General features: G+C 39.6%; 1 protein-coding gene across 1 annotated transcript in view; it reads left to right on the top strand.

Moving 5' to 3' along the window:
* ADGRL1 (adhesion G protein-coupled receptor L1) overlaps positions 1-23,107 on the top strand; it is a 139,072-nt gene that overhangs the window by 69,399 nt on the left and 46,566 nt on the right. Inside the window, 5 exon segments of the mRNA XM_032211328.1 lie at positions 5,531-5,676; positions 15,242-15,285; positions 15,287-15,352; positions 15,354-15,460; positions 22,738-22,847. Of these exon segments, the coding sequence (XP_032067219.1) occupies positions 5,607-5,676; positions 15,242-15,285; positions 15,287-15,352; positions 15,354-15,460; positions 22,738-22,847 (397 nt within the window). The 5' untranslated portion in view covers positions 5,531-5,606.

The raw sequence follows: 23,107 nt of genomic DNA, 5'->3' as shown, positions 1-23,107 counted from the left end.
AGAATGTCTTTTTAATATTTGGGCATGCAAATCGTTTTAAAGATGCCTGAACATATATTGATTAAAGGAAAAGATGTTGATCAGGTGGTTATTAAGATGTGATTATTCTACTAAGAATGATATTCTTTCCAATAATTGACTATGTTCCATAAAAGTATTGATTATGAAAGTTACTGTGTCTGCTCCACAGGATAAGTGGAGAAAAAATTAGGGGGTAGGAAAAGTCATATATTTCTTAACTGGGGATTTTTCATTAGATACAATCTCTCACCAAGATAGCTTTAAGCCACCTTACATGAAGTTTCCCTAAATAGGTGCAAGCCAGATACTTTGAAATTAGAGCTCACAAAATCCTCCATTGAGATTTGGCTGCAGGTTTTCAAAGTGGAGCTGAGTATCAGGCCATGGAGGGGGTCTTCCAGGAAATATTCAACCGGAAAATATTTGTATGCAAACCAAACAAATATGGTCAGGGTGTGTTAAAATGTTTTGATATCTTAAAAATAATCAAAAATAACCTTTTTGAAATATGTTTAAGGGGCATTAAATAAATATAACATATTTTACTATAACTTTTAAAACCTATAATTAAAAATTTAGTATAATATGTAATGATTCTTGATGAATTGTTACAAAAATAAATGTAATTTCTTGTACTGTGTTATTTAGAAATCAGTAATCTGCATTTTTTACATAATTGCCTAAAAAAACAAACCCTGAAGCCATCCTGCTTGCATAATACATATTTCTTTTCATGGTCATTATAGCTCAGCCCACACCTCCAAACTGACTCTGAATGGAACACCACAAGGACAAAATCAAAAATAATTCACTAAAATCATCAAGGAGCAAAGTAAATTAAATACTTGCTAGAAAACTCAGCAAGGTAGAGACCATTTATATCTCTTTGGGGGTGGTCAGGTTAGGGGAGGGAGGAGCATTCCATAGGATAACAGTGCCAGTGAGGAGGCCTATGTCATTCCCATCAAAATGTTGAGGGACCTGCCGTAGACTCTCCTATGATGAGTGGCCTGAACAAGCAGATTCTACCCTGGCATGGCAAGTGAACTTATCAACTGGAAATTTTTCCATTCAAATAACTGATTCCAATTTTTTAGAAAATCCCAGGATGAGTAATGTTTGTTTGTTCTATACCAGGTCAGGATGTTCAGAGATAGTGTTTCAGAAAACCATGGTTGGTTGGGGTAAGTAAAAATGTTCAGTCATAATGAAAAGGAAACTCAGTATTATTATGCCATAACACAGGGAGAATAACCAATATTTGCAGTATGCATGGGTGCCCAGCCCTCTTTTTGCAGCTCCCAGCCATGCTAGGAGAGGAAACCAGCATCTCCCAAGTCACATTATAGAAGTTCCTAAAGAACCTGCTTGTTGGTTACAAAGTGAAGGTACCACATCCAGGCCTGTATGTACACATGAAAAGTCCCCTATGGCAGTCAATTTTGCGATCTCTTAGATTGTGTTCTCTTGGATTACTATAGATGTCACAGCGTAATGTGCGTAATGAGCACTATCGCTCTTACATTTAGTTCTATACATGAATGTTTTTTGAATAGGACTGGATTTCCTGTAGCAAACCTCAGCTGATACTAAAGCAAATTCAGCCTCCATGTGATTACCTCTTTCCTATAATCCTTGACTGCTAAAGGCAATAATTTAAATATATGACTTCCAGTTGTCAAAAGATGACCAGTCCCTGAACAACAAATATTTATTTATTTTTTTTCTCACCAAATACCTGAAGGCCTAATTAAGTGCAGCAAGTATCTTTAAAATGAGCTATTTCTAATGGGCATCATTTTTACTCTTACATACAATGAGATTTATGGTCCTGCAGAGACCTAGTTGTTGGTGTCAGAAATAGGGTCAGTAGGTACAGGATGCACATCATCTGAAGTTTAGAGATGTAGCCAAGGGCTATGAGAATAGACTCCAGAGAAATACTTAAAAAGCTTTGAAAAGAAGACAAAACAAAACAAACAAACAAAACCGAGGAGAGCAGAAAAGCAGTTTGCCGTTGGCTCTCTGGAAATGCTAAAGCTAAAGTTGCTGGCAATCTTACAGTATATGTGTGTGAAAGGAGTCGCTGAGGAAAGAGAGAGAAAAGCATCTCAGATATATGGCAGAATGGCCATGTATTCTGGGCTTCCCCGCAGTCAGTCCCTGAAGCCGTTCAGCAGTTCTTGGAACTGACAGATATTTCAAGTCTTGAGTCCTTGTAAGACGTCCTTTAGGCTGGCAGCTGACAACTGCCTAGTCTAAAAATCTGCTATAAATATGAAATGGTAGCCTGTGTGGCCTGTTTCTTGAATCCCCCTATAGCTGAATCTAGTAAATGACATCTGGAAAGGGGGAGTATGATCTATTCAGTATATAGCTGTGGCTTACATTGTGTCTTATTTTTCCTACGCTTGGCTGCACCAGATTCCCCTCAAGGCAGGGACCAAAAGCCATCTGATTGAGAAGCTGGACAGAATAACCGTGCGGTGTGAAAGACTATGCTGTCATTATTGATCTCTTCTTTGGGTCTTCTGTGTAACTTACCCTCTTTCCTTAAGGAATTATTTGTGCTCTGATATGAGAAAGACACACATAACAAGTGCTGATAGTGTTATTTGTTCAGTCATGTGACTGGGTTGTGTTTTTCTGTGCCTTCAAGAGTAGTCTGACAAGCCAAAATGTATTAGGTGAAGCTTCTCCTACAATTCATATCCTGCTAATTTTCTGCTGAGGGTTTTTTTTTTTTTTTTTGCAATTCTTTGGTGAAAAGGAGCCATACCCAAAGTTTGAGGGAGAGGGGAGGGTCAGAGTGGCATGGTCGTGAACTATAACAAGTAGAGTAACCAAATTTCCAAAATAAAACCGGGCATATTAGTTTGGAATATATTTGAATATTTATTAATGTTAATTCATAACTTCAAGTATATGTGTAGGCAGAATTGGGCACTATTATCTGCAAACATAAAGACAGCCACTATATGATGGGTGGGGGTGGGAATGGGGAGTGGACCAGCAGAAAACTCTATTTGCTGCCATCTAGTGATGATCTAATTTATTGCAGCCTGGATATAGTAAATACCTATGGAAATTCTCAATTCAGTTCTGGCTGTTTGGAATGTTCTGAAGACACTTCTTGGGCGAGAAGTTAAACATTTTCAAGGAAAAAAAACCAAGAAAGTCCAGTTGCCTTTGAAAAGCATCATGGAACACCCAGACATGGTAGCTCTAAGCACCATGAACAGTTCAAATTTGGAGGTTGATTTTTCCTGTGCCAGGACTTATAGTGGTACAGCCACTGACCAGGCTGCCAGGGTAGGATAGGGTAGGGTAGGGTAGAGTAGAATAGAATAGAATAGAATAGAATAGTAACTTCATTGTCACTTTGAGTGTTGCATACAGATGATGTCTGATCACATCCCAAATATGTGAGGTCCTATCACTCATAGGGCCAGGATTTCGCTCACCCAAATTTTAAGCCAGTTGAATGGAAGATTTAATGGTGTTATATTTAATTAGAGCTTGTAGACCAGGTCTACAGCAATTCATGTCTCAGAAAGATGGAAAACCCACACTGCATAATTGGGCAACTGTGGCACTGAATTTTACAAGCCAAAACATGGATTTTCATAGCTTCACACAGTTCAATTTGCCCATTCCTTTGAAGGAATATCATACTGAAGGAATACGAAGAATGCAGCAAAGAAAAAAATTCTTATTTTATTCAGTTCTTATTCAAATATTTACCAATATTACTATTGATAATATTTATCAGTATTACTATTGATAATATTTGAATAATGATGGAATACTGAAGAGACTTTTCAGGGGGTTTGGGAGGTTTTTGTGTTTTTAAGGTGGGTCCTTCTTAGCATGGTTTCAACCAAATTATCTTGGGATGTGTGAATAAAGGCACAATTCAATGAAGAGGACTTTGAAAATGATGTTTTGGAGAATCCGGAGTTTCCTTGGAAGCTATTTAGTTTTACTCAGGGACAAAACTGTCAGTAGTTGAGAAGCTTCCACCAAAACTGCTGGGTGTATTCCAGAACCCATTCTCAGTTCACACGAGGAGACTGCCAGATCCAGAAAGTCTGCCACGTGTCATGGATACTCTAGATTGATGCTCTCTTGTGCCTCCAGCTTCTTCGCAAGGCACAACTGCTTCCATGCCTCAGATACAGGAATTTCTCAGGAGGCAGGGAAACACTGAAACAGTGTTCTTGAGGGTTTTTTTTTTATCTACAAGAGATGAAAGACAGAAATATGGTTTACTTTCTGATAGAATGTCTCATAATGTCCAATATAACTCTGTATCTCAAAAGTAAATCTGACAGAATTTAACTATGTTATAATCCTATATATGTGCTTGTATCCTATCCAAATGTTGAGCTTCCCTTAACATAAAATCTTAATATTCTGACTCTAAAGAATCTGTTAAATCAAAATAAATATTCAAAAGCTTGGATAGAACTTACAATAACTTTGAATCTTATTTTAAGATATATACTTTGCTTATTATACTGATAATATTTATATATACTTGGATTTTAACAACCATCTGTAGTTTTTAAAATGATATAATATGTTCATCAATTACATGAATCCAAGTAATAAAATATTGAAAATTCTAATCTTGTTATGACACTTGTTAATTCTGTTTACCAACTATTTTGTTTTAACTTTCTGAATTTTTCTCAGCTGTTCCTTTTTTCTTTTACAAACTCTTAATGTCATTTTAATAAATGAAAAGCACTGCAGTAATGTTACCTTAGCTTTCAAGTATTAGAAAGGTTGCCACTGTTCCTTGTTTCAAGAACTCAAAAGAAATTCATCTCTAACTGACATCGGTCTTTGGTAACATTTGATTTGGAGGCATTCAATGGAGGATACATTATGTGGCTGTTGTTTTTGAAGTAAATAGGAGTATAAATAGCTGTGTTTGTTGAAGATTCTTTACAGGAATGTCTTAAGTTTTGAGATGTGTGAATGAGCAAGTGGGCGAAAACCCTGCAGAGAAACAAGTTCTCTTTTGGAAAAACAGAGACGTATAAAGAGAATCTGCTTCGAATTTTTTTTTATCATTTTCTAGCAATGGCCAAAAATGAATCCTTGTGGATTCCAGCTACTTCTTGTCTGGATATATTGGTTTCATGTTATTGCACAATATGTTCTGATGAAAGTATTCTTGAGAAAAATCTACTCTTTGGGGGTACATGTCCTTTGGATAAAAACAGTAATTCCAGCTCAGTGTTTTGATTCTTCAAATATCCTCTTGTAGAGAGAATAGACAGGGTTCATAAAAGGCTTCTAATTTTTTCTGGGAAGAGATAGATATGTTAATCTGAAGGGCCAAAGAATAGAAAGGCTGATTAAGGACAACAATGTATATCCTTTAGAACAGGAAAAATAATGTTAGCGTGATTTCTATAGGAGGCAGATTGAGGACAGCAGGTAATAACTCACCCCTGTGCTAATTCCTGACTCAAGTCTTCTCCTCTTTCCCCACTAGGCCTGCTGTGATTTACCCTCCTTGGGGATGAACAGAGTGGCTCCTGGTCGCTGACAACTCCAGCACTCACTGCAGGATGGCCCTGCTCATCCATGCCCTTTGGAGCCTGTGCATCACCACTGTCCTTGTCACCTCAGCCACACAAGGTAAGAGAAACAGAGGAGAGCAGCTTCCAAAACAGGGGAGCCCTTGCAATGAATTAATTCATGAGCCTGCACCACCTGATGCTGGAAAAGCTGAGGAAGATAGATACTTCCTTTTCTAGACAAAATGAAAAATGTGAATTCTGTTGCAATTTCTGAAATAAAACCTTTTATTTTCCTTTCACAATAACGGTAAAAGATTTTTAGAATAATGTTTGGCAACTTCCCTTGACAATGTCAAAATATTTTCCAAGTAAGTACTAAAAACAGAATTGCTTATTTAGAAATGCACAACGTTTACAGTTGAAATCCCTGTCTCTTTGTCTCCTGTATATAGGTACCTGATCAAATTGTATTTAATATCACATCTTCCTAACTAGCAAGAACAGGCAACTTCCCTCTAGTAATGCAAAGGAGATCCTGGTACTATGGTGGTGCACTTGGGACAGTTACTGAATTCCAGTTCTGAGGCCCTGGGGAGGGAAAACACTAGCAGCAAAATGAATGAGCATGTTAACATTATAAACCTTGTAAGCAAATAACCTGAAGCTGATTTGGGAGGACCCAGTTCTAGTAATAGATGGTTAGATACGTTCACTGTGAGGTGACACAGTTTTCTGCAAAATTAGCAGTCTATTTTGGTGCTCATACTGAATTTAGGCACTTGGAATATTTTTGAACACTTCTAGCAACTACTGTGACTGCTATCATTTTTTTTTCTGGTAGGCATCCCTTACTTGTAATAAGTACAGAAAAGTGAACATTAAGAAGGAAACTTTGTCTAACAATGGATTTCCAACCAAAGCCTTTTTTTTTTTAGACAATTGAAAAGAACTGTCAAGTAAGAGAATCCGGAGGGTTGGGGGAGCATACCTCCGGAGAACCGTACCGGAACGATATCAGGTGCTCCAGGCTGGCTCCAGTACCTCCATGCCAAGGCATACCGCCAGCAACCATTGATCTTGGCTAATGAAAGCTCAACAAATGCTTCTAGTTCATCCTCTCATACATATTTTCCCCACATTATGGTTAGAGCAGCTTTCTCAGATTTGACATCCTCCAGATGTGATGGACATTCTGGTGTGATGACTGAAATGTACTCCAATAAGTATATCTAAAGATCCTAGATGGAATAAAAAATAAGAGATTGATTGTTCTAATAGGCAGCTTATTAATATAGTTCACATATTGGCTAAGTATTAATTGCTTTCTAAAATACCACTCATATGTTGCTCATATATGTGATATACAATCAGTGTACAACTAATACTAAGAACAGGAATCCTGGTTATCAGAATAACAGAATTTGAAGGGAACTTGGAGGACTTCAACTCCCTGCTCAAGCAGCAAACCCTAAAACATTTCAGACAAATGGTTGTTCGATCTCTTCTTAAAAACCTCCAGTGTTAGAGTGACCACAACTTCTGGAGGCAACATGTTTCACTGATTAATTGTTCTGTCAGAAACTTCACCTTCCTTCTAAATTGGTTCTCTCCTTGATTAGTTTCCATCCATTGCTTCTTGTCTTTCTTCAGCTTTGGTTTGTCCCCTTAGATTTCACATCTTTTACACCCCCATAGATATCCTAAAAAGTTCTGAACAGGGACTAGAATGCAGGAAAAAAATGCATTGAAAGTTACCAGCTTGGTTTAAAAGAAAAGGGGGGAGATGGATGAGGATGTAATGGGTGCTCCTCATAACAAGGTATGATTTCCTTTCATTATTTGTAATATAGTCCTGCTTACATTAATTGGGGAGGAGACTGTTCTTCAGTGATTATGTGGCATTTGCACATTCAATTTATATAATGTTAAATATTTCCTGCTTTTGGAATCAGCATCCCACATCCCTCAAAGTACTACTTCAACTCTAAAGCTCCTGGAGGGGAAGGAGTGGCAGAAGATATATATATATTTAATGGATCCACACACCACCATCTGTGTCATATTTAATCTTTTAGACTGGCTGACTTTCACTAGTGAAAATAGAGTTGATTAGAAGTCTCAGGACTCCTGCCAAGAAGAACGGGGATCCTCGGTCTGAGAGTACAGAGTGACTCTATTTGTTTAGATGAACAAAGCCTTGAAGATCTACCATATTTCAGAAGGCCAAGGGGGAAAAGGAACAGATTTGTTCCTAAAGTGAAATGCTCAGAATTCATAGAATGTTGCCTACCATGTTTGTCGTAATGTGAGACACCTTCTGCTTGCTTTCTTTTGCTTTGGGTTTTCAGATTTGAAAGAAAGGGAGATAGGTAATGGAGTACTGCCAATTGCAGGGCTGTCAAACTCCCGGCCCATGGGCCAGGTCTGTCACATGCTGGCCCTGCCCCTGCCCAGTTTAGCGAAGGGGGGGAAAGTCCCAATACATCATGAGATGCTGCTGTGATGATGTGAGTTTGACACCCCTGTAAAGGTAAAGGTTCCCCTCACACATATGTGCTAGTCAGTCCCAACTCTAGGGGGCGGTGTTCATCTCCATTTCAAGAGCCAGCGCTGTCTGAAGATGTCTCCATGGTCATGTGACTGGCATGACTAAATGCCGAAGGTGCACAGAACACTGCTATCTTCTCATCAAAGGTGGTTCCTATTTTCTACTTGCTTTCGAACTGCTAGGTTGGCAGAAGCTGGGGACACATAGTGAGAGCTCACTCCATTACGTGGCACTAGGGATTTGAACCACCGAATTGGCCACCTTTCTGATCGACAAGCTCAGCATCTTAGCCACTGAGCCACCATGTTCCTGACCTATAGGAACCACTAAACGCCAGCTGCATTTAGATTCAAGTATTTGTCCACTTTGAAAACATCTCTTGGCTAATATATTTAACCACTGATGCTTCTTACACACAAATATACTGGCCTATCAAATATATTTTAAGTGCTACATGTTTTGATATTTCCTATAGTTTTGTATTACAAAAATCCTGCAAAATAATATTTACTTAACTCCATGATGAGCTGTATGAACTATGCAAATTATTATAGTTTTCACTTTAACTGATGTGCTATGATTTTTTTTCTACTTCCCTTTGTACTGAAATTAAGGTGATGGAAATGTTGCTGCCTTAGCCATATGGTTTCTGTCCTAATCTTATTCCATATCACCCTCTTGGGTTTTCACTCAGACGGATTTTGATTGGTAGTGTCAGTTTGTATGCCTAAATTAAGAATTAAAGGTAATCTCAGTTTCCCATTTGCACCTGTATGCTTTTAATTTGACAATTTGGATTTCTGAAAAAAAAAATGGAGAAAACTGCTTTAAAATAGGCTTGGTCATTATAATACTGAATACATGCAATTTGTTAAAGCCCTTCTGATGTCTATTCTAGCTGTTTGTTTTAGTATCATAGTCAGATGCTTTGACTGTGAATTGATAATTGTTACCTATCCTGAGCCTTTTCAAATATTGAAAACTTTAGGAAACAAAAAACAAAACTGAAGAAATACTCATCAGAATCATTATATGTATGTCTTGCCTTTTGTGAAATGATCTGAATTCCAAAGGCAAATTATAATGCAAGTTTTCAAACTCTGTGAGTTTTCTTAAGCTTCTGTATGAAAGATTTTAAATGAGAGATAAACCTGGAGAACCCTTCTCCCATGCATCAAAAAGAGAAACTTAATTTAGTTTAAAACAGGAAATCTTTTTGGAAACAAACCTTAATCAGTTTTAAACCATGGACTCAAGGCCTGTGTTTTAAATCAGGATTCTTGCTTAGGATAGAAAACTATATTCAGATTAAAATGAAACTTTTTCTGTATTCCTCTTGCTATCAGAAACAAATTTATTTGGCATTGACTTAGCAAGAGATACGAACATGTAATGTAGCATGTAAATCAGTGTAGTGTCTGAACAAGTTCAACGGACCATAGGTAAAACCTTAATTTTAAAAGAAATCTTGACCATCTCTTTCAGAATGGGTAGGGCCACAACTTTTGTTTGAGTGACAAAATGGGTGCCTTAAGAATCTACAAGTCTTAAGCCTGCTAGACAATAAATAAAACAAAGCTAAAGACAATTGAAACAATGGGGGGGGGGAGAAAGTCACAAACCAAATTAAATTCCTTCATATGCATAAAAGAACCAAGAAGAAAGTGTGACCAAAGTTATGCTGAAAAAGCAGTTTTTGCAGCCTTGCGAAATGCAACAGCTGGGCTCAAGCATACCTTTGGGGGAAGCATGCTCCTAGCTGTGGAAAACTTTGAAAGTAATAACCATCACTTTGAAATGGAGATGTAGGCAGTATGTAACTACACAAGTATGTAACCACAAACAAATATCCTGTGCAATGTTGCAAGAAAGCAGACAGTACTAATGAGATTTCTGTCTTATCCACTTTGTGGTGAGAGATGAGCATTCTACTTTTCTAAAGAAAGTTCTAGTGGAGGAGATTTCACCATGAACCTAACAAGCTGTCCGAAATCAGGATCTTTATGTTCTCTGCTTTTCACTGTTGTTGGTACTTCATTTCTTATAGCCCTTTGACAACAGCCTGGGACTTGGGAAATGCTTAAAGCCAATAGCCTCTATGTATGTGTATGTGTGTGAGTGAGGTGTCTGTGTGTCTCTAAACAAAACCAGATGTGCAATAATGCTAGGCTCATAATCTGCATGACTGAGCTTGAGACCTGAATAGAAAAGGCTAATGGCCATCTGTGTTCCACATAAAACAATAGTGGACAGAAACATAATTGGTACTTAGGAGTGATGAAAGAAATATCCTTCTGGGTTCATCTCCAAGTGGGGAAAAAGACACTAGAGACATGGAGGCTGCTTGGAAAGATGGTTTTAATGGTGGACAGGACCACATGGCTTGAGTCCTGAACAGAAAAGGTGATCACATGCTTCAGTGTTGGTGGAGAAGAAGAGAAGGGCTGAGGGAGGGGCTTGCTAGGCTTTTTATAACCTGTTCAGTCCCACCTCTCTGTTTCCTGTTCCTGTGTAAGAAATGTATTCTGATTGGTTGTCAGACTCCCATAGGGCCATGCAGGGGCAACTCTCTAGGCTGCGTTTTGAATCCAGGTTTGGTTGAGTTCTCAGATGCCATGTGGTGAGTTGGGCAAAGGGCCAATATTATCATGCTTTAATCCCATGCTTTAATCCCCTGGAGATGAAGTGGAGAATTATTATGTAAAGGGACTATCTTGGTCTTCTTAATGGCCCATTGACAAAGTGGGGATGGGCAGGAAGCTACAGGGAGCTATTCTGTCTTTTAAAACATATTTCTCTCTTTTCACATCCAGAGAAATATTCTGCCTTTTCAATATTTCCTAGGATATTTCATTTTTCTGGGAGAGGGCTGGGTGATAACTTCCTACAGGAGGACAGTAGAGCTCACACAACAAACAAAAATCCAGATTATTCCCCCATTTTTCTTACTAAATAAATAATCTTGGACATATAATGTCCAGGATTTCTGTTATCTACCATCTGAAAGTCAGCAAGTCAGCATTTTGTGTCATAAACACACTAAGGATATCGATGATTTTTTTGAGCATGAAATCTCTGCATTCTGTGATGAATAGAGTCAATTCATGTCAATTAAATCCTCTTGACCATCTTCCTGTCCAGTTCTATCTTTTTGTCCAATTCTGATTCTTGGTACGTCTTTTCTTATGTGTCAACAGTGAGAGTTAAGCATTCATAGGTATTCTGGAGTGGAAATGCACCCTCCTGTAGCTAAACCAGATAGATAGATGTCATCATCTATCTGGTTTAGGGGATCATCTTGTGGTGGAGGGGAAAGAAGACAAGGCTAGAAACGGTGAGAAGGAATAAGAATAAAGGGGGACATTACGAGCATTGAAAAGCAGTTACTAAAAATATACACATCTTTGCACACCACCCTTAGGATTGCCAGGTTCAGATTTGGAAATGAAAGTTAATTCTTTAGGACTCCAACCTTGGAAGAGTCAGCCTATGTGAAGAAGAAGTAAGTCCTAATCTGCCACTTGGAGACGTTTCAGATTTGTTCATAATTGTCATTTTAGCTATCCTTCATTCTTGCTGTGGAGAAGTGAAACAAGAGTCCAGCCAGGCCGAAAGGAAAGGAAATTAGACCAAAGAAGGGCTGGCATTGTCACTGCAGACCATTGTCACACACTGCTGGAGCCTTTAAAGCTTCTGACACAGATATTTGGGGTTTCAAGCTAGCTACAGTACCCAACTCTGTGATCATCTTCCTATTCAAAATCACAGCCATGTAGCAAAAAGCAAAGTAGTAAAGGCAGCTAGTGGAATGAGGAGGTGGAAACAAAGGTTTCTCCACAATGTGATGCCCATGAAGTGTTTAGAAAGTTTCTGATCACACCTACCAGGACCGATGGATGAGTGAGTGTGAATTGCTAGAGAACAGACATAAGTATACCATCCCTTAAGCTAGCCTGTTATTCTCGGTTGCAGCAGAGGACATTGCTCTATTGGCTGTGTTGAAGCTACAAGCCAGCCTCTGTTGGATAGACTGTGGGTGGGAAGGATCTGGCTCTTCACTCCAGGCTGTCAATTATTGGGGGCAATTCTGATACCTACAATTAGGCATCTCTGCCTTGAAACCAAATCGGCACCATAGCCTTAGCAATTGCAAACACATTAAGGTGCAGTTGGGAGGCTGTGGACTTTATTGAATAGAGCTTCTCCCTAGGCTACCAGTGTGAAAATCCATGGCGTTTGACATCTCCTTTTCTACTGGAGCCCAGCTCTTTCATCCCTTCTTAATTTTCTGTCCTCCACTGGTATTGCTATTCTCAATTGCCCTGTTTTTTTTCCCCTCCAGCTCCAACCTTCTCTTGTCTGCTGGGCTCTCTCCACATCTCAAAACACCAGCGCCTGGCTGTACTAGTTAGTTACTCAGCTAATGGTTTAATTACAGACTGCCTCCACAGGGCTCTTCCATTAACCCAGCAAGGGGGAAGGAAAAATTACACAAAGAGCATCTATGACATGCTTGCTTTCTAGCCCCCTCTTATCTTCCCTTTGAAGTCCTGAGTGCCACTAATGTGTGCTTCCCGCTAGAAGCTTTGACAATTGCCCTTGCAGTTCAATGCAGGAACCTCTTGGCTAGTTAGAACAACCAGCAAGGATGAAATAAGAAGCCCAAAGGAATGCAGATGTTCTGCCCAGGTGGGGCCATAACATGATCCCAAGCACCACTGCTAAGCTCTTCCTGCCATTGTTACCTGGTGATGCACTAACACCTTCCTACCCTCTCCTTGGGAGGACGAGAGAGAAATGGACATGTTAACCAATGTCAGCCAGATTGTGGTGGCTTAAAGCTGTTGCTAAGAAGGCAGGGGAAAGCAAATATAGCTCTGAACAACTGGGTCATTTTGTCTGGATGATGCTGTGGAATGTACTCAACAGTTCGTATGTTCTAGATCATACAAGTATTTCATTGCTATATTACCATTTTGTCAAGCTCTTGTCCTTGTTAGTCATCCCTGAAGGGATTATGAAAAAAGCTAATACAATCCTTGGTTGTATAAACAGAGCCATAGAATCAAATCAGGTGAAGTATTAGTAATGCTTTATAAATCTTTGGTAAGTAAGACCACCCCTAGAATAATGCATCCAGTTTTGGTCACCATGTTACAAGAAAGATGTTGAGACTTTGGAAAAAAGCGCAAAAAGAAAAACCAAGATTATTAAGGGCCTGGAGACAAAACACATATGAAGAACGATTGCAGAATTGGGTATGGCAGTCTAGAGAAAAGAAGGACTAGCAGAGACTGCCACAAAGAGGAGAGGGTCAACTTATTTTCCAAAGCACTAGAAAGCAAGCCCAGAAACAATAGATGGAAACTACTCAAGGAGAGAAGCAACCTGAAATTAAGGAGAAACTTCCTAACAGTGAACAGCTTGCCTTCAGAGGTTGTAGGTGCTTCATCACTAGAGGTCTTTAAGAAAAGACCGGATAGCCACCTGTCTGAAATGGTATAGGGTATCCTGCTGGAACAGGGAGTTCGATTAGAAGATCTCCAAGGACCCTTCAAGTTCTATTCTGATTGATTGATGAATGCATACTGTAGTGCTGCTGCATCTTACCTTTTAGCAATTCTGACCATAAAATGAGAGCAGCACCTGCCAGGTAAGAAGCAACACTGCCTCATCCTTTTACTTTATCATCCAGAGGACAAGAATTATAGTGCAAAGAGGTGACCTGTTGATCATCTGTGCACTAGGGAACAAGTCATCTCCTTTTTAAGACAGCTTTAATTGTAAATGGAACATCACATGACATTAGTATGCAGTTACAGAAAATTTACAGTGGAGAAATCTTTGGGATAAAGGTAGTCATTGAAGGTAGATAGATATTCCAAAGCACAAGATGAATCTGGGTAGGGGTGGGGGAATGGTTAAAAAGGTGTGTGTAAAAGTGAATTTTTCCTATATATGGCGAATCTATGGCACGCTTGCCCAAAGTGGCACATGAAGCCATGTCACCCAGCACGCACGATCTTGCCTGTTTATCAGCTGTCCTTTGCGCGCACGGTAGTCCCGAAAACAGGCCTGTGCATGTGTGTTGGCCAGCTGATCATCAGACGTGCATGCGCACTAGAACCCAGAAGTTTGGCTTTTTCCAGATGTGCAGCCCTGACAATCTATAGCATTCCCAGGAATAGCTGGGCTCTAGTACCCTAATACCTCTTGCCCACATTTTTTTAATCTCATATAGAAAGATTTCTAACATAAATATTTAACCACAATTGTCTGATAAGTAGGACTAGTTCCAAAGCTATCCCGAAACTGTTGGGATAGGTGCTTGGTGTCATTGTCTCTCTGGCTTATAGAGATGGTGACAGAATTCAGCAAATATAGACTTCCAGCTCATTGTCCATTGTTATCTTTTCCCATCCCCCTTTAACAAAAATAAACAGAAACATCTAGTACGAATCTTTCCGGAAATTTTCCTAATGGCATGTTTTGGCCTTCAAATGGTTTTTCCTCTTGTTACTTCCCACCTCCACCTCTTCAGTCTCACAAAACCTTGCAGGATTCAAAAGGATTGTAAAGAATTTTCTCAGACCCTTTTCTCAGCTGCTGTCTCTAAAGTGGGTGGTGTGGGAAGCCAAGAGCTTTATGAAAAAACATGTCTGGGTTTTTAAAGATATACCTGCCTGAATGTGTAGTGTTTAGGTGGAATATGCAGCTCAGCCCAACAATAGGAGCCAGTGGGTTGTTTTTTTTTCCTTTTTACTTCTTGGGTGGTGCCAGGACACACATAGCTTCACATTTAAGACCTACCCAGATGTGCCACGGTGGATGTATAAAGGATTCCAGATCCCTACTATTCTCATCAAGGAGTGAAACTGAAAACAAAAGATGTGGAGAGAGATGTTGAAGGTCACAAGCAAAATATAAGACAGCCTATAAGAGAAAAATAAAATTCTGGTTTATCTATCTCCTATTCTGTGTAGTGTGGAAAATAACCATAGGTTTTCCAGGCTTTGGTCTCATTGAATACTTAAACAGGGGAGAAAATTACAGCCAGCAATCAGGAGATGGAATCGAATTTCAGGACTGAGTTGCATACTAACTTGTTTCCTTGCTCTCATTTTTTTTATTCTAGCAGGCCTAAGCCGTGCTGGCTTACCTTTTGGCCTGGTTCGGCGGGGAACTGGCATGCGAGGGCTATCCTATTGAGCTGCGATGCCCAGGCAGTGATGTCATCATGGTGGAGGAATGCTAACTATGGTCGCACAGATGACAAGATCTGTGATGCTGACCCCTTCCAGATGGAGAATGTCCAGTGCTACCTGCCGGACGCCTTCAAAATCATGTCCCAAAGGTAAATGGCTTTATAGGTTTCAGGAAATTTTATGGAGCAATCCTTCTCCCATAATCTTTCTCTGTGTCATGCTAGTAAGTCCCAAAAAATGATATTGTAGAGATGGAGAAGTTGCAAAAAAAGCAAAATCTGAGCAGTTTTGCAATTCAATGTCTTAAAAATAACAGTGAGGAGTGTAATTGTTAACTCACACACAATACTGGAATTCAGGGTGACTCCCTGAAGCAAAATGCAAGGAATCTGTTCTTTATTGTAAGGATGAACAAGAACTATCCAGATCACTTGAAATAGGAATTTAATACTATCATCATCATCATCATCATCATCATCATCATCATCATCATCATCATCTAGTATAGCTATGGTCATATGCTAGTTTTATTTGGTTCAGTTTAGTAAGATTTTTCTGCAACTAGATTTCACATAATGAACCCTGCATGAAGGAAATCCACTTACAACCTTCAGCTTACTGAAGATGTTGAAAATATGTTTCATTATAGATACAGAGCCCACTTTGTCCAGGAGAGGCTAACAAAAGACAGAACGTGCATATGTTTTGGAGTAAATGAGCAGAAAAGGGTGGGTGAGTGGGTCACCTCAAACAGAATAAATTACAAAGGAAACTTGGGAATCCACAGCACTGAAAATGACAACTGCTCAACAATTCAAATCTCAGCCAGTCTACCTTCATTGTTTTGACCCAGAAATAATTCAAGTTTATACAAGCCATCAACTATTCTATTTATTATTCCTCATTAAAATTTCCCTGAAGTCTCCACATATTCCATTATGTATACAGGTCAGGTTTTCACAGATTTTCCAGGAAATCTTTCCATCTAAGTAGTTTGACAAGGTAACTACTTTAATGAGAAATAGTGTGGATAGAATCCATCTTGATTTCAGCAATGCTTTTGACAAGGTTCCCCAGAACATTCTCATTGACAAGTGGGATTTGGATGATAAGGGGAGCTCTAGAACTGGCTGGCTAACTGCACTCAGTATTAGGGATGTCAAACTCAATTTGAGGGCCTCATGAGGGCTGTGGTTAACCTTGGGGCAGGGGAGCGAGCAGGCATAGCTGATTGGGTGGGTGTGGCCAAATGGGTGGGTGTGGCCAAATAGGTGGGCATGACCAGCTTAACACCACTCCCCAAACTGCTGCCATGTTTTCTCTTCGCAATGGGTAGACCGGGCCGAAGCTACGTTGGCATGATCTTTCCTCTTCACATTGGGTAGACCAGGACAGCCCCGCAGGCCGGATCCAGCCCATGGGCCTTGAGTTTGTCAGCCCTGCTCTAGATCAATTTAGAGAGCCAGGAGGACCATTGTCTCAAGGCAGTACTATTAACATTTTTATTAATGATCTGGGCAATAGGATTGGTGGGCTACTTCTCAAATTCATTTAAGAAACAACATGGGAGGTCTGGTCAGAGAAAAGCAAGATATCCTCACAGGGAAATAAGTAAGGTATTACATTTAGGGAGGGAAAATTCATTGGACATTTAGAAGATGGCTTGGAAGCACTACACTATGTAAGATAATGACTTGGGTGTGATCAGTGACAATAAGCCATGAGCCAGCAGCATGACATGGCAAGTAAAAAGATTAATGCCATTCGGGACTGCTTAGAGGTAGCATTGTTTCAAAGATGCATGAAGATCTGATTCCCCTTTGCTCTGCACTAGTTACATCATACATGGAGTACTGTGTACAGTCCTGGGTTTCCATTTCCAGAATATTGAGTGGTTAGAAGAACAATGGTTCTCAACATTTTCTTCATCACATTCTCTTCAAATACCTTTTGTGGCCATGGATCATAGCCCTGGACCATGACAAAGGTGCCATGGATAAGTGAGGTGGGGGGAGATGGTTTTTCCATTGCCATAGAGATTTGGCTGCATCTAGTTGCTATTGTTAGTGCATTGTGCAGCAGGATGACATGTGGTCAAAACATAAGGCTCCCAATTGTCTTCAGGCAAGTGAGAGATGAAGTGTCCATTTAGTGAGCTGCATCTGTCATTCCTTTTCCCTAAATGGAAAGTAAGTGAAATTTAGGTCTGGTTGTAAATATACAGCATGGCCATTGGTGTAAACTTGAGCAAGTGATACTGAATTCTGACAAAACAACTTTTCTTTTACTTTATTTTTTCTTCCCATGGCTTTATTTAAATGCTTTATTCTTTTCAAATGGGCTTAAGTGAAATATCTGCTAAATATATGAAGTATATGAATTTGTTTGAAAGCCAGTTTGCAATAATGGTTGAAGCCGTTCAGATAGAATCTAGAAGACTGTGAATTCTGGTCTTGCCTTAGGCATGAAAACCAGGTGGGTGAGTTTGGTCAGTCACTCCATTTCAGCCACAGGAAGAATACATGGACCAACCACTTCTGAAAACATTGCCAAGAAAAGTGCAAAGATTTGTCCAGACAATTTCCAGGAATCAAGACTAACTCAAAGGTTCACACAAACACCCACAAAATTACATAATAGAGTATAATTGGGTGATATTTTCCCCAGGAAATTCCTTACCAATTTTTGCTCATACCTTTGGCAATTTTAAGAAGGGATAAATTAGCAATTTTTGACTGATGGGAAGTGGGCAATGATCTCGCATTGGGAGTTTCAGAATATGAATGAAGGGATTTTGGATCCAGTTTGCCCTGGATTCTGCCCAAATTCTGAATTCACCCAATTAATTGACCTGGAAGTTAGGATGGTTTCTCTAGAAACAGAGATATTCAAAATGTTTATTTCTTTCCCCATTTGCCAGTGATGGGAAAATCCTTGTTCAATATACTGCAGTTTTTGCCTTTCTTTATATCATCAGCATCCTCTGTACAGTATTTATTTTAGAACCAATATTTTTCTCTTGCCTTCCAAGATAGAAAGCTTTTTTTTCAAAATAGTCACTCATAAGCAAAAATATAATAAAATAAAAATCCAAATGTGATAAAAGATTGGCCAATTTAATATTTGAAATCTCCAAAAGAGTCTTAAAGGGGTTTCTTTTCAGGCTGCCTTTTTGTGATCTTTGAAAAAATCATTGAGGGCGGGTGTAGAGCCAGATGATTGGAAGAGGACAAATGTTGTTCCTCGCTATCGTAATTCATGCCTTCATCACCTGCGGTGAACTCTACATGGGTCAGCATTTAAGACCATCTAGAAGCTATAATTGGTTCAAACTGCAGCCACTTGCTTGTTAGTGGCACACATCATCAGGAATATTTTACAAGACCCTGCATTAATTTCTAAAAGGCTTCTGGGTGCAGTTCAAGTTGCTGGTTCAGACTTATAAATTCCTATATGATTTGACACTTGGATATCTCCAAGACTGCATTCTCCAGCCTGAATTGAACTGACCAACTCATTTGTTCAGGAAAAACTGTTGGTAGTGCCCCATTTCCATAAGGGGCATTGAAGCACCATCCCAATTAAGATCTGGCTGCCCCCCTTGGTGTGCTCTTGGAAAATGCTGAAAACTAAACTCTTCCAAAGAGCTTTTGTAGCCTGAGGAGGTATTGTTTGGTTTATTTTATTTTCTTATTTTTACTTGCTTCAGCTTTGGTTGGAATATTGTTATTTATTTATGGATTACTTATTTGTATTATATGGACATTTTTGTTGCATCATCATCATTATGCACCAAGAGTCCTCAAATACACTAGGTTACAAGTTGAATGAATGAGAAGGGGGAAAAGAGAATCCAAATAATTACAGATTGGTCGGAGGCGCGGGCAAAAGTGTAGGACAGTTTTTAAATCAGATTTTTAATATGGCCCAAATTGTATTGTCATGAGCTAGATATAAACCGATTGAACAATCATATTCAACTAGTGCAGTCATGTGTTCAAGCTAGGAGACGGTGTTGAGCAGCATATTGTGAAGCTCTTGTCTTGGGCTCTATGCTCTTCGACTTATTTTTAAGTGTCTTGGAGGAGAAATTAGTAAATATAAATTTTATATTTGGACGGCCCAAAGACAGAGAAACCACAAACATTTTAAAAGATGGTGTCAAATCAGAAGTCCCTTAACAAGTTGGAGGAGAAACCAGCAAGATGCATTTCAACAGGGACAAATGTAAAGTGTTTCATCGGAGTAAGAAAAATGAAAGGTGTGAGTATAGGAATGAAAGAACCCAAACTGAGCAACAGTATATGCAAAAAGAACCTGAGTGTTTTGGTAAATCCCAGGATCAACATGATCCAAGCAAAGTAATAATTCATCTCTGTTCTACATAGGTTCAGACAACATCTAAAATATTGTGTCCAGTTCTGGGTGCTGCAATTTAGGAAGGGCATTGACAAAGTGTGTTCAAAGGAATATTCAAAACAATGAGGAGTCTGGAAGAAAAATCTTAGGAGGAACATTAGGCAGTATTCTTAATTTGGGGAAAAGAAGACTGCAGGGAAACATGATAGCTGTCTTCAAGTATCTGAAGGGCTGTCATGTAGAAGGCTCGGCAGAATTGTTTAGATTATTTCAAAAGATACGACAAAAACTATTTGCATTACAACAATGTAGATATTCGTTGGCCATAAGAAAGGACTTCAAAATGGGAAGTGTTGTTCAACAGGGTATTGGAGGGCCTTGGGACCCTCCTCTGTAGGAATTATTTAAAGAGAGGCTGGATGGCCATCTGTTGGAGATGCTATGACAGTGCACCATCCTGCACTGGACAGAAACTTAAAAGTACAGGATCCCCATTGTACATCCCAATGCTTACACTGTACAGTTCAAGAGACGTAAAGCACTTCCAAATCCAGCATAGACAATAAAGCAATAAAATTCTAAATATCTCTGACTAAAAACAGAGGACCAGTTTGGTGTGGAGGTCAAGATACCAGGCTACAAACCAGGAGACTGTGATTTCTGTTTCCACCTTAGGCATCAAACCACTTGGTGATCTTGGGCCAATCACTCTGTCAGCCCTAGGAAGGAGGAAATGGCAAACCATTTCTGGAATCTTGCCAAGAAAACTGCAAGGATTTCTCCAGAGAGTCACCAAGCATCACACTGACTTCAAGGAACCAAAAACAACAACAATAACAACTAAAAATAGAATTGTTTGCTCTATTCCTGCATTTTAACTCCTGTGACATGCATTTTTCCACCCAGTTATAGTGTGTGAACTTTACTTTGGCTTCCCGTGTCTTTTCCCACTATTATTTGCTAATAACTCCAGTTCTGTTCTTTCTCGTATTCTGATTGGTTTATGGGCAGTAGATCTGGCCTCCATTTTACAATTGTGACACAATAGGATTCACTTTCCAAAAAAGCTAATCTGATTTTCTTTTTAAAACTGCTTTTTTTTTGTTCGAAGTCTAATGCTGAAAGGAACCATGTGAGCAGTTGCACAGTTCACAACATTATGTACAATCAAAAAACTTTCTTTAAATAGCCAGTTTTTAGCTTGATATATATATATTTTTGAGTGAGCTCCCCTTATTTGTCCCAGTTTCTGCCAACCTAGCAGTTCGAAAGCATGTAAAAATGCAAGTAGAAAAATAGAGACCACCTTTGGGGGGAAGGTAACAACGTTCCGTGCACCTTCGGCTTTTAGTCATGCCGGCCACATGACCATGGAGACGTCTTCAGACTGTGCTCTTCGGCTTTGAAATGGAGATGAGCACTGCCCCCTAGAATCAGGAACAACTAGTGCATATGTGCGAGGGGAACCTTTACCTTTACTAATTTTTTTTCTATGTGCAAAATTCCCTCTGCTTAAAGAACACTTTCTCAAAGAGGGAACGTGAGATTTGAGGAGTGCAGTTCAGAGAAACACTACAATACATCTGACTGCAAGCTTAGGAGATAGGTCAAGATTAAGAAAAAACCTTGGTGGGGGGAAGAATTGAACACAGTAACAGAATTGTGAAAATTAAGCAATAGACAATTTTCTTGAATCCAAATGAGGTGCACATCTGTTTCTCGCCAAGAATTGTGCAAAAGTTGGGAAGCTCTTTTCGGCCCTTCGAATGAGGCATTCAGAGATGTGGGACATTAGTATGTGGATTTTTCAAATAGAATGCTATAACCACCTGACTAGATGCTGACTGATAGGGCTGGGCAGGCCTTAGAAGCACCGCTGCCCTAACCTTGTCCAACTTATTTTACAGGTAAACTGAGCTCCTGTGAAAGCAGGTGGTGCCTGTTTGGTCCCGGTAGGCCTAAGCTGATACCGGCTCCAGTTGCTTTGGCAGCCGACAGCCCCTGGGAATCCCCCTCCAACCTCTCTTGCCTGTTGCATCAGCCTTTTGAGGAGAGCAGGTGGCAGGAGCTAACGAAGTGGGAAATAAGGGGACTGTGATTCTTAGATCCCCTTCTGGACCTCCGTTCTGCTAAGATCCGAATTATTTAGCAATAGTCTATGAGGAGAGGCTGTTTCCTTGAAATGTCAGATTGTATCTGGAAGGATAGGTTGGCGATTTTTTTTTTTTAAATCATATACAGTTTTTATAATTTGGCTGGTTTCATTTGGGGATCAGATAATAATGTTCATTATTACCTGATCCCCAAATGTACCAGATCAAATTTGCTCATCCGTACTACTCCCCCTTCCCCACCTTTCCCAATTTTCTGCTTGCTTTTAAGATGTAGTAAGTTCAATGTTTTTTTTTATAGTACATTTCTTATAGTACATTTCTTATATTGGGCCGGATGGGCCTATTATCCAACAGCAGAGGAGGAACTAACTGGATTGTATTTTGCCCCTATAAGACAATATCCATGTCTAAACAGTAGTGCTCTGCAGGAGTTATGCATCTTCTTCAGGACTTGTACAAATACATGTTGGATCTTGACTGGAAAGAAATGTAGCTCAAGCATCTATGTGCGTGCATAGATTTCTGGACACACTTTAAATACCAACCTTCAATTTTTGAATTTTATTTGAATTTGCTTGGGATGGTCTGTGTTGAGATCTGCCTCTCAGGCTGTAGCCAGCTGCTACAGTAGTCGGCTTATCATCATCACTTCAGGGGAAAGTATTTTTTTTAAATTTCTGACAAGTTTTCAATGGACCAGTTCTGTTGTGAGATGAGTGGAGGACTCCCTAAATGTACATTAGGATAGGCATATTTTGTTTTATTTGAGATTAGCACATGCATCTGAAGCTTTGAATAATGGGTGCAGAGGTGGGTTTTTTGGTGGTTTTTTTTTTAAGTTCTGGAAAGCAAGTGCAATTAAAAGTGTCAGTCAGTTCCATCTAGTGGCTTCCCTTAGAACTGCATTGTGTCTCTCCCTTAATAATATTTCCTCATTTTCCTTTTTCTTTCAGGTGCAATAATCGGACACAGTGTGTAGTGGTGGCTGGCTCAGATGCTTTTCCGGACCCTTGCCCTGGCACCTACAAGTACCTGGAAGTCCAATACGACTGTGTCCCTTACAGTGAGTTCATTTCACATTGTATTATGATGCATCATCTTGTTTCTGTTCTTGATCCAAATGAGATCCCCGCCTGACCCAGGGAGGAGAGATTCCACAGGCTGGCACACCCATCTATCAGCACAGAGCAGGGGATCTACATAGGAAAAAAACTATTTAGCACTGAAACAAGTCTTGACTATAGTGCCTCTTGTGCCAGCGGATTTCAATGGCTAAAATAATAATAGAGCTCACCCAATTCCCAAGTTCTAAGAATGGGATTG

This window comes from Thamnophis elegans, chromosome 2, assembly GCF_009769535.1.
Source record: "Thamnophis elegans isolate rThaEle1 chromosome 2, rThaEle1.pri, whole genome shotgun sequence".
Lineage (NCBI taxonomy): Eukaryota > Metazoa > Chordata > Lepidosauria > Squamata > Colubridae > Thamnophis > Thamnophis elegans.
This window is presented reverse-complemented; position numbering and strand designations above follow the sequence as displayed.